This window comes from Ananas comosus, unplaced genomic scaffold (assembly GCF_001540865.1).
Source record: "Ananas comosus cultivar F153 unplaced genomic scaffold, ASM154086v1, whole genome shotgun sequence".
NCBI classification, from domain to species: Eukaryota; Viridiplantae; Streptophyta; class Magnoliopsida; order Poales; family Bromeliaceae; genus Ananas; species Ananas comosus.
The window spans coordinates 1-14570 of record NW_017890851.1 but is presented as its reverse complement, the minus strand read 5'-3'; the positions used below and the strand labels follow the sequence as shown (position 1 = coordinate 14570).

At 36.5% G+C, this 14570-nt stretch overlaps 2 protein-coding genes across 2 annotated transcripts; one reads left to right on the top strand and one right to left on the bottom strand.

Moving 5' to 3' along the window:
- Positions 1-613: 613 nt before the first annotated feature.
- LOC109704330 (myosin-6-like) lies at positions 614-10492 on the top strand. Its single transcript, XM_020225078.1, has 20 exons — positions 614-979; positions 1674-1802; positions 2027-2170; positions 2328-2473; positions 2813-2969; positions 3087-3145; positions 3463-3622; positions 4415-4564; positions 4661-4797; positions 4896-5042; positions 5185-5286; positions 6056-6113; positions 6227-6328; positions 7260-7297; positions 7386-7512; positions 8023-8193; positions 8525-8656; positions 9018-9127; positions 9214-9274; positions 10298-10492. The coding sequence occupies exons 1-20, from the start codon at positions 977-979 to the stop codon at positions 10490-10492; spliced, it is 2328 nt and encodes a 775-aa protein (XP_020080667.1). The 5' UTR covers positions 614-976.
- A 3590-nt stretch (positions 10493-14082) lies between these two features.
- On the bottom strand, positions 14083-14508 carry LOC109704331 (putative invertase inhibitor). Its single transcript, XM_020225079.1, has one exon. The coding sequence runs from the start codon at positions 14506-14508 to the stop codon at positions 14083-14085; it is 426 nt and encodes a 141-aa protein (XP_020080668.1).
- Between the last annotated feature and the right edge of the window lie 62 nt (positions 14509-14570).

Genomic DNA, 14570 nt, shown 5'->3' with positions numbered 1-14570 from the left:
ACCAAATGTAATCACCAAGTATAAATAAGAAAATAAAATTGTTTTCCCCACAAATTCTATACATTTTTATGTCTATATATAAATACTGGTAAAGCACTATAACTATATATATATATATATATACACACATACACACACGATGGGATAAATAGGTGTTCATAATAGTAAGTTGTAAAGGAAGTGCATTTTTATTATGGTATATAAGCAAATAGTTAATATTACAAAAAAATAAGAAATATTAAAAAGGAGAATAAGAGGTACAAGAAACATTCATATTTCATCAATAAGTTTCCAATTTGTGTAGATACAATAAAGACACCCTTTGCAATTTGTATTAATTGAATTTGTTTCAAAAAAAATTGTAAATAGTTTTGGAGCCTTTAAAAAAAAACTGAGTGATGGTCCATAGACCGGGTCCAGTTACTAATCTGTTCCTGATTAGGTCAAAAAGGAAAAGGGCGAGTCGTTGACGAGGAGGTCGTTGAGACGCGGGAACGCGGTGGCATTCCCGTAAATTTATCCAAACTCCAGAGTCGAAAATTACTACACGTCCCAATATCTCCTATTCTATTATATATCTCGTTCGTGTTTTGAACGCCTCTCCCATTTCCCGACCCAAACCACAACGAAGGCGACGACGCAAACCCCCGAGCGGAGGCGAAAAGGAGCGATTTTTTAGGGCGGAATTCGAAGCGAAAAGGAGCCCCTTTTATCCCCCTTTTACTCTGTTGAATCCCCCTTTTCCCTCTCTCTTTCTACGCCGGGAGGAGAGGAGAGGGTGGGGGAGTCGTGGGATTCTTTGCTGCGCCGCTTCATTCGAGGTTGATATGAGGTTTTGAATCGGATTTGGGCGATTTTGGTCTGGTTTTTGGTCTAATTTTGGAGGATTTGCGGGGTTTCGGTGTTTGATTTGCTTGGGATTGGATGGTGATCTGGGAACATGTCTACATTTTGACGTGATTGGGTTTCGCAATAAATGGTATTGTTGTTATCTTCCTCCCTGAGATGCTTATGTTCTAGTTTGAATTGCTTTTTTTTTTCTGCTTGCATTGGCGTGATCAATGGAGTAGAGTGAAGAAGCTAACAAATTTGATGGTTTTCTGTATTAAGTGATACTGGCTGGGGTAGGGGATGGGGATGCGATGCGGATTCTTCAGTTAGTTGGTTGCTTGGTCCTGCTGTAGGGTATAGTGCTGTTGGATGAAGGCTGTTTAGGTAGTTCTTTCCGAAGAAGCATTGCATGAGACTCCATTCTGCAACAGCAGAAGTAGAAGCACCAAATTAGAGCCTTTTCTTTTGGACCTTAGAATCGTGCTTTTGATTCCTGCTGCAGTAGAAGCACCAGACTGTTTTAACTTTGTGTCAAACGCTTATTTGAGACAAATATTCGTGAAAGCTGAAGCATAAGCAGGACCAAATTGACATTGGGACTATAATAACTTGTGGTCCTTGTTTTGATAGTTCTTCGAATCTGTATTGTGGTAGCAACCTGTGGTTCTTCATATAACTTTGTGAATTCGATCATTAGATGATTGTTGGTTCCCTCCAGCTTGACATACAGGAACTTTTCTACTACGTTCCACAAGTTTATCTTCCTTTTGCCTTACGTATATAGTGATTTTTGAATTTAGTATAGTTAACAATCTTCTTGTGTTTCTTCTTTCCCTTTATAGGCAACTCAAGTCCATATCACAGTAGGGTCTCAGGTCTGGGTCGAGGATCCCGACGTAGCTTGGATAGATGGGGAGGTCATCGAGGTCAATGGCGATGAGATTGAGATCAAATGTACTTCTGGAAAGTCGGTTAGTAAACATAATAGATAATCTTTTATTTTCTGCTCTCTTATTCTAGCTTGTTCTGTGAAGTTGGTTCCTTTTTATAGATCATGGTTCCATTGCTCCAATCTCTGAATCAGCGAATAATGCTTGAAATCTTTTCATCTTTTTTGAGTTCCTTATAACAGTTATTGGTTGGAAAAAATAAGCAAATGATGGATTTTAAATCGATTATTGTTCTTCTTTTTTAGGTTGTGGCAAAAGTGTCCAACGTCTATCCCAAGGATGCAGAAGCATCACCATGTGGTGTCGATGACATGACAAGGCTAGCATATCTGCATGAGCCAGGAGTTCTGCAGAACTTGAGATCAAGATATGACATGAATGAAATTTATGTGAGTAAATGTTTGGTGATCCCTTGATTCACTCTACTTATTTGAATTGAATTATTTTAGTAATGACTAACTGTGCTATCTAGTATGCATTGTTCTGGTGTGCATATACCAGTGATTTTGGCAGCATGCCTCAGTTGATTTGTTAAATCTTTTCCAGACTTATGTGGGAAGTATACTAATTGCCGTGAACCCCTTTCGGAGGCTTCCTCATCTTTATGACAAACACATGATGGAACAATATAAGGGTGCCGCTCTTGGTGATCTGAATCCCCATCCTTTTGCTGTTGCTGATGCTGCATATAGGTATGCACTGAACATCATTAGTGCGTTGTTTGACCTGGCTTCTAGAACAAATTCTTTACTTTGGAAACAGTGGCTTCCAAGAACCAGGCCCTCAGCTACCAAATCATTTGGAGCTTTTGCTCCGGCAAAAAGAAAAAAAAGTGACCTTAGGGGCTCCAGAAGTAAAAGCTCCAGTTTGAAGTTTTTGCTTCAGTTGCAGTAAGAAGCTGTTGAGTAAAGTTAAATTAAAGAGCTGTTTGTACTGTTTCTAGCAGAGATTTAGCTGGGCCTAAGAGGCATCAAGGCAGATGATGAGATTACAAACTTTTTACTAAAATCACTATTGTGTTTCCTATGCAGACTTATGATGCGTGATAGGGTAAGTCAGGCAATCCTGGTAAGTGGAGAAAGTGGTGCCGGCAAGACAGAAAGCACCAAAATGCTTATGCGTTATCTTGCTTATATGGGAGGAAGAGCAGAAACTGAAGGCCGAACTGTGGAACAGCAAGTTCTTGAGGTAAGTTTCTATTTCGTGTGTAATTTTGGATATAGGTTATGAGGCCTCTGCTTTCTTTTATTTATCTTGAAAGAGTTGCATAAATGTTTAATTCCTCGAGCATCACTTGTTTTACAGTCGAATCCTGTTCTTGAAGCATTTGGTAATGCCAAGACTGTCCGAAATAATAATTCAAGGTACCAAATCTCCAAAATTATGCTTTTTTTTTTTTTTTTTTGTCTTGAAACTTCAGATATTAATATGTATGCATGTATGTATGGGGTATTTACTGAAATATCCCACTTTAAGGTATACGGTAACTTCCCTTGTGAACTGTACAACTTGATAACTTAAAAGAGTATTTTTTGTAATTTGAACGGTGTAGTGGAAATTCACATTTTTACAGGGGTATGCATGTAATAGTTGAATTTTTATTTACATATATGCTAAAACCCCTTTCTTTTTCTTTTTCATTTTAAATGCATACATCTTTGGACAACTTGCCGTACATCAGCCGTTTTGGAAAATTTGTTGAGATTCAGTTTGATGAGAGTGGGAGGATTTCGGGAGCAGCCATAAGGACATATCTTCTTGAAAGGTCTCGTGTCTGTCAAATATCCGATCCAGAGAGAAATTACCACTGCTTTTACATGCTGTGTGCTGCACCACCTGAGGTATGATCCTCTTGTTTCACATGTTCATTCAGAAAACTGGTGGAATAATACAAATTCTGTTATGACTAATATGAAGAATTCAGTTCGTAGCAAATTCTGAGGCTGCAAAAATTCTAGTTGACTCTTCCTTGTGGCTCTTGAAATCTACAATTTACTTATGATTAGTTTAGAGTAGATGTCGAGACCTCATCTTGAAAGGATTAGTTGTTCAAGATGAGTCCTTTCAAGATGAGATCCCCCTAATTACAATCAACTTAGCAGTTCTGTAAGCATTAAGTTGCTTAGTTATTTGGAGTGTTGTAGGATGGATGAACTTAGGAGAAAGAAACTAGAGTAATTCGGTATTGAAGATGCAAAAAAAAACTATGAGTTGTAAACTTGTAATTAGAAAGTACAAATGTAAGATTGGAGTGAGACTCTAAGAGCAGGTCAAAGGTCGTGAAACTTGGAGTTGGCGTAATCTTATTCTTTATTCAAAGAAAGATGCACACAAATCTTAAATTGGCGCTCTCCATGTTTTTGGTGTTTTATTTTTCTTAAACATGAAAGGTATTAGATGTTGAGATGAGCTAGTAGGTGTGGCATACACAGGAATAGTTGCACCACAAATCTTAAATGCTATGTTATGATGTCACCTTGAATTTGTTGCTCTTTATACTTTTAGTTGCTAATGTATTACAATCATTGTATTTTGGGTCTATTGTCAAATACTTTTTTTTATATTAGTTACAAGTCCTTTGTGAACTAATATTGCATTTATATAACATGATACCCAAATTGTTTACATGTTAGGACATTGAAAGATTTAAAATGGGAGATCCTAGAATGTTTCACTATCTTAACCAGTCTAACTGCTTTGAGCTTGACGATGTGGATGACTCGAAGGAATATTTGGATACTAGAAGGGCCATGGACATTGTGGGAATTAGTCCCGATGAACAAGTAAATTGTTCTTTACTTCTTTCAATGTTTCCACTGGTAAACTATTGCTTTACTAAACAAGTACTCTATGTATTTTCGCTCTTTCTTTTTTTCAAGGATGCAATATTCCGTGTTGTGGCTGCTATTCTTCATTTGGGCAATGTTGAATTTTCAGAAGGAGAGGAAACAGATTCATCTGTATTAAAAGATGAGAAATCACAATTCCATCTCAAAACGGCTGCTGAGCTTTTCATGTAAACCCTCATTTTCTACACATCCATATAATTGTTTGAGTTTGTATTGGATTACATGCGCTTGTCAGCTTACAAAAGAATTATACAACTTCTCATAGGTGTGATGACAAAGCTCTTGAGGACTCATTGTGCAAACGTGTTATTGTGACACGTGGGGAGAGCATTGTAAAGAATCTAAATCCAGAAGCCGCAGTTCTTAGTAGAGATGCGTTAGCCAAAATTGTTTACTCACGTTTGTTTGATTGGTTAGTGTTTATGAAATTGACTGCCAAGTAATTTTCAGTCTACATAGCTTGGGTTCACATGAGTTAAAAAAAAAAAGATGGGAAAAACTCCTTTTCTTTGATTTTTTTTATACTGTAGTTGATTATTGATACTTAATTGCAGGCTTGTGAATAAGATAAACTGTTCAATTGGTCAAGATCCCCACTCAAAGTTTCTAATTGGGGTACTGGATATTTATGGCTTCGAAAGTTTCAAGACAAACAGGTGCTTAACTGGTATGCTTTTGCTTTTGTCAGGATTATCCAAATTTTCATGTCAATTTTAGTACAATCTCAAAGTAATTTGAATATGGATGACCTTGTTATTACTGTGAGATCATGATAATATATGTTTTTATGTGATTACACTTGGATACTTGGTTGAAGTAATAAACTTGGTTCAGGGTATATGGATGTTGATTTGTTATTTAGGGATATCAAAATATCATTTATAACTTTTATTTCCTATCTGCAATATGCTAAAAGAAGATGGTTTGAATCTTAATTGCAAACTTTTAAGATTTGAGTGAAAATGGAAGGGAGGGGGGGGGGGGGGGGGGGGGGGGGGTTATAAACTGATGTCAGAAATTTGAAGACTACTTCGTCGGCTTACATTTATGATTGATATCTCAACATGTAGGAAGATCCCATTTTTCATCATTATTAAAATAAATAACTATGACCTTTTTAACCACATTCTGAAATTGACGGAGAGTGATTAGTATCTCAACATGTAAGATGTTTCTATTTTTATATTACTTATTTAAAAATTAACTATTGAACTTTTGAGGCATGATAATTTACAGGAATAATAGATGATTCCATTATGTACTATTATTAGGAATTTAGAATAATTCCATTTATATATGAAAATCTTGATTTTGTAGGGAGACATGTAAATAGGTAATTTGCAGGAATATTATACGTTTATGTGTTGATTCACTCATTTCTGCTACTAGTGGTGTTTGGCTTCTTATGTTTTTATATGTTTGCAGCTTTGAGCAGTTTTGTATCAATTTGACTAATGAAAAGCTGCAGCAGCATTTTAATCAGGTGAGTGCATGGAAAATCACTTATTTATTATGACATTCCTTCAGTGAATCACTGCCTTAGCATTTTAGTTTATCTTACCCAGTAACTTGGTTATTGTTGGTTTCCTGAAACAGCATGTTTTTAAGATGGAGCAGGAAGAATATACAAAAGAAGAAATTGATTGGAGTTACATCGAGTTCATTGACAACCAAGATATTCTTGATCTTATTGAGAAGGTATATTTTGTCTACTTCAAAACATATGGGCTGCATCAATGAAAAAGTTATCCTTTAGGGCGTTTACATATATTTTTCTGTAAAATCAGATATTATATACACTTTTAACATTCAAAAACGAGGAAACTTCTAAAAGTTTGAAAGCTTATTGAGGACCTTTTTGGCCGCATGGGAGATGATATGCCCAGATTATGCTAACCGATATGAGCATAAAAGTACTCCAAATATAGGCAAACAATGTTCCATAAGAAAATTCAAACCATTTTGCATGTCATTGGCATGGAAAAACATATCTGATTCAAGGCCAATAATCTATCCTTAGACTTATCATAAGAAAATTCAAACCATTTTGCATGTCATTGGCATGGAAAAACGTATCTGATTCAAGGCCAAAAAGCTATCCTTAGACTTATCTTAAGATGCTCCTGATGTACTATAATGTTTATGTTGCAAATATGGTTACTGGGTTTCTAGCAAAGATGAAATGTTCAGATTTGAAATTAATAAGGACATGCAGCGTTTTGTGATGGCTTACTTGTAAGTGTGCAATAGTGACTCTTACACGCTTAGTGCTGTATATGTTTTATATTAAATTCACAAAAAGTTTTTTTTTATGTCTTTAAAAGTAATTGTGCTTTAACTTTTTGTGGATGTGTTTTTTATCATGAAAGTTCCGTGATTATTATATTATACTGGACAATATCCGAGAAAGTCTATGTTGTTTCCTTGGATCACATACAACGAAATCTTTTTCTTGTTTTGTCTACAAAATACAAATGTACACCTTCATAGACAGCTGCCAGAATTATCACTGTCTCCTCATTCTTTTTTATATTAGTTTTCATATACATTTCATCAGCTAGACATAGTATTTCTAATTCTAACATAACAAGTTCATGTATTAAACAATTACCTTTAAATTTTCACCCAGAAACCAGGGGGAATCATTGCTCTTCTGGACGAGACTTGGTATGTATGCTTACATATTTGCTGCTTCTTCATTTTCATCAAATATTCATATTAGCTTTATCCTAACTATATTGATTGTCTTTTGCAGTATGCTACCAAGATCAACTCATGAAACATTTGCCCAGAAGTTATATCAAACATTTAAAGATCATCCACGCTTTAGCAAGCCTAAATTTTCACAGTCTGGCTTCACCATCCATCATTATGCTGGTGATGTAAGCCTTTTTTTATTTTTTTTTCCTGTTTTAACCCCCTTTGTTTTTTTGCTTCATTTGCCTCCATAATTTGATGGCCCCAGGCTAAGATTGTAGGGCTTTATTTCTGATGCTTGAGCACAAGCATTGTGCTCATTCCTGGCCCAGTTCTTTGACTAGAGGGTTAGAACCAGGTCATAAGCGATTGCATTTTTCACAGAAGACAACTTGCTGACACTTCTTCAATAATTTAATTATTTTGAATCGAAACACTTAACTAATATATTGTTTAGTATAAGAATGTGTTTTTATGGTGGTTGAGTTTTAGAAACATGGAATCATGCCATTACTAAAATGGTGAGAGAGTAAGCAATAAGCAGAATGAACTAAATTGCAAGTGCTGATTCAGTTTACCAATTGACTGAAAATTTGAGATCGGGACAAGTTCGTGGTCTGAACTATTTATTACTGGCAAAGAAAGGGCTGAGCCTGTTTAATTTTAGTTTAAGAGACATTTTCTCTCATTCTCAGGTCACATATCAAACAGAACTTTTCTTGGATAAGAACAAAGATTATGTTGTCAATGAGCATCAAGCCCTATTGAATGCTTCGGAATGCCACTTTGTTTCAAGTCTATTTCCACTTCTCTCTGAAGACTCATCTAAATCTTCAAAATTTTCATCAATTGGCTTAAGGTTCAAGGTAACGCTATCTTGTCTCCTGATACTGTGAAATTGTTGCCTTCACTGGGTGTGCCACACCAACTGTGTACTGTCAAGTGATCTGCCCGCCAGCTTATCCTATATTGTTATATCCCCATTGCCACATGAGTTGCAACCTTCTCTTGTTCTCTTAAAAAGAATATTTTCTTTTGAATGGTCGGATTAAAAAGGCATGAGATGGGACAAAGGGCACTTATAGGAGCACCAGCTGATGCGGTGCACTGGTTGCAGGCAATAATTTCTCCTTGATATTATATTTTTATTCATGTTTCTCTCTATATTTTGAGTGTCATAATGTCAAAATTTTGCAGCAACAATTGCAAACTTTGTTAGAGACTTTAAGTGCCACGGAACCACACTACGTACGTTGTGTTAAGCCTAACAACCTTCTTAAGCCAGCAATTTTTGAGAATAGTAACGTCATCCAGCAACTGCGATGTGGAGTGAGTTGATATTGCAACACTTTGCTCTTGTATTTTTCTTTTAGGGCCTATTTGGCCAGGTTGAGCTTCTGCAAAAGTGCTTTCTAGAGTTGAGCTGTTCGAAGAAACACTACAAAACTTATTTTTAATTAAAATTTTCCCAACAGCTTCCATATGTTGCAGAAATAGAAGCTTCAAATTGAAGCTTATGCTATTCAGGCCTAGAAGATCATACCAGCTTCCTGTCAGAACAAGATTCTCCCAAATTTTTGTTATTTGATTAGTTTACTTTTCCAGAAGCCAGGGTAAACGGATGATGTAGCAGATTAATTCTTACTAGTTACTCAAGTGGACACATTCTGAATTTATCCTGTTAATGTAGGGAGTGCTGGAGGCGATCAGGATTAGCTGTGCGGGATATCCAACAAGGCGCACATTCGATGAATTCGTGGATCGTTTTGGTGTCCTGGCACCTGAAATTATCAAAGAAAGGTAAATTCTTCGGTCTTTCTCAGTCAATTTTCTATTAATTGTCTTGGGACTTGTTTTGCATGTTTTCTATTTGTTACCTATGGCAGTTCTGATGAAGTCATTACTTCAAAGCGGATTCTCGAGAAGGTTGATCTTAGAGGTTATCAAGTAAGCTTTGTCTCTGTCACTCAAACTTCTATGCATTTTATATGATATTGCAATAACAGATATAATTTCTTACATATATAATGCATTACATTCCAATGCATAGTATTTGTTTATATATATATATATAGAGAGAGAGAGAGAGAGAGAGAAGAGAGAGAGAGAGAGAGAGAGTTGAGCTAGACATATCCATATATATATNGATTTATTTTGGGCTTTTAATGTCCAGTACTAGCCCAAAGTCGAATTTTAGGTGTCCATAGCCCAAAGTCAAATGTCAACGGAGTTGAGAGGTTTATTTGCGGGTAGATCCTATTTGATGTGTCGCAGAGGCTCTTAAGCTGGATTAGAACCCAACAAATGGTATAAGGGCTTATAGTTTTGCGACAGTAGATATATATATCTCATTAAAGTTGTGTAGCACAACCATAAGTGTGATGCGGAGAAAACTTGAGCTAAAATGCAACATAATGGATCAATGCAGAGAAAAGTTGAGTTAAAATGCAACATAATCAATCAATGCGATTTTAAATAGTTAGGTCTGATACATTAAGCTTTTCTTGAGTTCGAATAGTTGCTTAACTCGAAATAGCTGGGCTTGATAATATAAGTTAAAGAAAAGTAGAATTAAAAGTTTATATGCAATAAGGATATTATTAAGATTAATGCAGCAAAAAACATTAAAATTGACATAACAAATTTGACCCCACGCAGGACGAAGGGAGCGAAGAAATAAAAAAAGTTGTAATCCAGAATATCATAACGATTTACTTCAAAACAAAAATCAAAGCAAATCACAGAATTAGCATTTTATTTTAACGAACAGCACAGTAAAATTAATTACTGCCTCGTTCAGCTCCATTGTATTAGATATGCTCCAACTTGCATTTGTTGCATTAACATGTTTACCTCCCTGATCTAAGAAATTCAGCGATATCAGCTGCAAGGTAACTAATAAGATAAGCTAAAGCATCCTCTCTAGGAATCATAGATGAGATGTGACCCTCTTTAAACGAGTCCTCACAGGTATCTGAGGCTAAAGAACCAGCATCCAAATTAGATGCCGCGCTTGAGAAATCACCGCTCTTGATCTGGGTGATGGCCAAGATTGTTGATTCCATCCCCGAGCTATATGTTTCATTGCAGACATTCAAGGCCGCTCTTTGCCAATGCGAGAGGCTTTGGTTCTTCAACAGCCGTTGCACTACACCCAACGTGTGAGTGTAGTTCTTGATCATCAGCTTCGATGCGATGACGTCGAGCTGCGATAGATTGGCGGTGTGGCTCTCGGAGACTACTTGAATTATTATTATTATTAATTTGTATATAATTGGTGTGAAAAAGTAGTTTCTCTTCCTAATATTTATAGAGCTTTGAAAGTTTTTTCTTGGAAACTCTATTTTTTAGGCCATATTTGGTAAAAAATAATAACGATGCTCAGTATTTGAAATATCTTAGAATTTTGAAAGTTTTCTTTTAGAAACTCTATATTTTTTGAGGTCAAATTTGGTAAAAAATAATGACGATGCTCAGTATTTAAAATATCTCAGAATTTAAAAAAGTATTAATATTTTCTTCTTTTTTTTTTTTGTCTTTTCCTTCTTTCTACAGTAAAGATGATACTAATAGTACAGAAAGACATTAATATAAGTTTATGCAAATTTTCTGCCAATTATAATGTTACTTTACTTTTTAGGTACCATGCTATTTTCACTATAGAATATTTTAATATTTTTATTAAATATATATATTTATTTTTTTATACAATATATTTTTTGACACTTCTACGACACAGTGGTATTCTCTCGTTATGCATCTCTCTCCCTCATTCCTACGCCCCCTCTCTGCTTATTCCCAAAGCATCTCTTTTCTCTCTCTTACTCTCCTCCTATGCCTCTCAGGAGCCACATGGCATCCCCTCATTATGCATCTCTCTCTCTCTCTCTCTCTCTCTCTCTCTCTACTCCTCGATCCGGCGACATCGTCGGAGATGGAGGAAAAGAATGTCGTGGCAGATTCTAGGGTTCCGGCGAGGGAGAGCGGAGTTCTTGATTGGGAGAAAGGGGGAGCGGAGCTCGAGAGGGGAGGAGACGAAGCAGAGGGCCATGAGGAGTTGGGCTACGGTTTCGAGAGGGGGGAGGCATCGAAGAAACCCTAGGCGTGGAGAAGAGGAGGGAGGCGGATAGGATGGGGAGCAGTGAGGAGGAGACGAAGGGGAACAGCACGTGAGAGGGAGATAGGGGATGGGAGCTATTTATACTAACGTGCTAGACGTTTCGATGACCTTTTAATGGCTACATGACTAGATGGGAAATTGAATGCAGAATCATCTTTCCCGAGAATCATCTTTCGATTTTTTCTTAAAATTGATGATTTATTAATATTAATAAAATAAATTAATAGCAGTAAACTTCTACTCTTATTTACCAAATAGCACCTCTAATTTTTCTGATTATTTTTAAGAAAATTGGCAAATTTATTTCAAAATCATATTAAAAAATATGAAGGGTAAAAGTTACTAGAGTGAAGTAAGGCGTTCTTTTCATTTACAATTTATTTTTTTGAAAAAAATGCAGTGCGCTACCTATTTTATTTATTTAATAAATAACATTTATAATTTATTTTAAAATTACTTTTTTGTGAATAAATCAAACAACTGCCTTTTTACTCACTGACGAAGCCAAGTTTGAGACCACCCTTCAAATAAAATAAAACGAGCGCTGATTAGGGTTTAATTTATAAAATTTAGAAAGTAGTTTCCCTAATAGCTTTAATATTAATTTAAAAGATAATGAGGTCATAATTGTTAGTATAATATGCACATACTGTAATGCATGGGACGGAATGGGTCGGGCTTGGGTTAGCGTCATCGTTATACTAGCAGGTCCGACGAAAATATTGGGCTTTAGATCAGGTTTTACCTAATTTTTAAAAATTAGTCGCAGCCGAGCCGTAAATCAATTCCGAATACCGTATCAGAGCTTTATGGAAGGGCCGGACCATTTTATGTATTTGTAAGTAATTACAAGATATTTTTATTGTATGATATTTAATAAAATAAAATAATATATTCTCATATTAATTAAATAATATATATTATATATTATGTTATAATGTTAATTTATAGGTATATACTATGTAAAATAATACATTACTGTATAATTGTATACAATGAATTTATTTATATATATTCTCATACGGAGACTAAATAGTTTACTTAAAAGGTTATAACATTATCGTCATATATATTAATATATATTCTTAATAATACTATATACAATATGATTCATTTTTATTAAATATCTTATTTTGATAACTAATGTATCCGGATTCGGGTCGCCTCAGGCTGAGGTTTGGACATTATTCGATTGGCCCAACAAATTTTTTTCGGATTAAAAGTTTTATAGCTAGATTCACCCCCCCCCCCCCCCCCCCCCCCCCCCCCCCCCCCCCCCCCCCCCCCCCCCCCTCCCCCCCCCCCCCCCCCCCCCCCCCCCCCCCCCCCCCCCCCCCCCCCCCCCCCCCCCCCCCCCCCCCCCCCCCCCACCCCCCCCCCCCTCCCCCCCCCCCCCCCCCCCCCCCCCCCCCCCCCCTGACCTAAAATTATATTATGATACCAAGTCCGGCTCAATATGTGGCTATTCAACCCGGGTGTTTTTTAGGCCAAGGCCTAGTTCAACCTCTAGCTTGAACACAATCAAACGTAGTTCTTAAGATTTGTTCTAACCTTTGGGCTCAGGTACAAGCCCCGGATATTTGAGAAAGGGACCGAAGATAGGCCTAAATTATTTGGGCCTAATTTTTAAATTTCAGTACTAGCCCAATTGTCAATCAGGAACGTCGAGAGCCCCAAGTCAACATATCAATGAATTTTAAGAGCTTTATTGTGATTGGTTTTATGTGATACCTTAGTTTGAGGCTATTGAGGCCGTTCGTTATTAAGACTGGATTAGAAACTCCTCAACAATATGTATAAGGGCTTATGTTTTGCTTAACGTATTAGGCTATCTCATATTAAAGTTTGTGACACGTTCTCCTCAAAAAAAAAAAAGTTGTGTGGTACGAACGATAAGCGTCTTGGCGCTAGAAAGTTGGATTTAAAATTTAATTGCAGCAATAATGGATCAATAGTTGCGTCTGGATGGATTAAGTTTTTTTTGGGTTTGAATTGTTTGTTGTTGCACTCGGATTAACTGCGCTGATAATATAAGATGAGAAAGAAAAGTAGAATAGTTTCTATAACAGAAGGATATTATCTAAGATTAAATCATGACCGGTCCTAAAACACCGTGCCAGAAGAACTTGGTGGTTGGTATCCGAGATCCAAATTCGATCATTGTTGATTCACATTCTAGCTTTAAGATTAGTTTCTAAATGAAATAAACGAAGGGGGTAGCGTGTTACCTAAAATTCCCTAAAAAAAAGAATATTATTAAGATTAATCAGCTAAAACATTAAAATTGGTAAAATGAATTTGACGCGATGCTAAGGACGAAGGAAGGAGAAGAAGTCAAACAAAATTAAAAGAAGTTAATCCCTGAATATTCATAATGACATTTTACTTCAAAACAAAAATCATGGCAAATCACAGAATTAGCATTTTATTTTAACGAATAGCACATCGAAATTAATCACTGCCTCGTTCAGCTCCACTGTATTAGACATGCTCCAACTTGCATTTGTTGCATTATCATGTTTACCCCCCTGATCTAAGAAATTCAGCGATATCAACTGCAAGGTAACTAATAAGATAAGCTAAAGCATTCTCTCTAGGAATCATAGATGGGATGTGACCCTCTTCAAACGTGTCCTCACAGGTATCTGAGGCTAAAGAATTCACCATCCAAATGAGATGCCGCGCTTGAGAAATCGCCGCTCTTGATCTCAGTGATGGCCAAGATTGCATGTTCTATCCCCGAGCTATATGTTTCATTGCAGTCATTCAAGGCCGCTCGTTGCCAATGCGAGAGGCTTTGGTTCTTCAACAGTTGTTGTACTACAACCAACGTGTGAGTGTAGTTCTTGATCGTCAACTCCGATGCGATGATGCCAAGCTGTGATAGATTGGCGGTGTGGCTCTCGGAAACTACTTGAAAACTTGTAACGCAGAAGTCGTAGCTTTGATAGGGATCGAGCTCGTGTATTCTCCTGCAGTTTTCTTCCAACGAAGCTGATGAGAACCACGAGTTTTGGAGAAAGAGAGCGAGAGCAGAAACGATCAAGAGAATGGTCTTCATTGTATTTCTTTTTCTTTTGAATAGTGGTGTGAAAAAGTAGTTTCTCTTCCTAGTATTTATAG

Coding starts and splice junctions, on each gene's coding strand:
- LOC109704331 (XM_020225079.1), bottom strand. CDS start 14,508: ATGAAGACCATTCTCTTGATCGTTTCTGCTCTCGCTCTCTTTCTCCAA.
- LOC109704330 (XM_020225078.1), top strand. Junction 3,146..3,462: donor GTCCGAAATAATAATTCAAG/GTACCAAATCTC, acceptor GCCGTACATCAG/CCGTTTTGGAAAATTTGTTG. Junction 4,798..4,895: donor ACGGCTGCTGAGCTTTTCAT/GTAAACCCTCAT, acceptor AACTTCTCATAG/GTGTGATGACAAAGCTCTTG.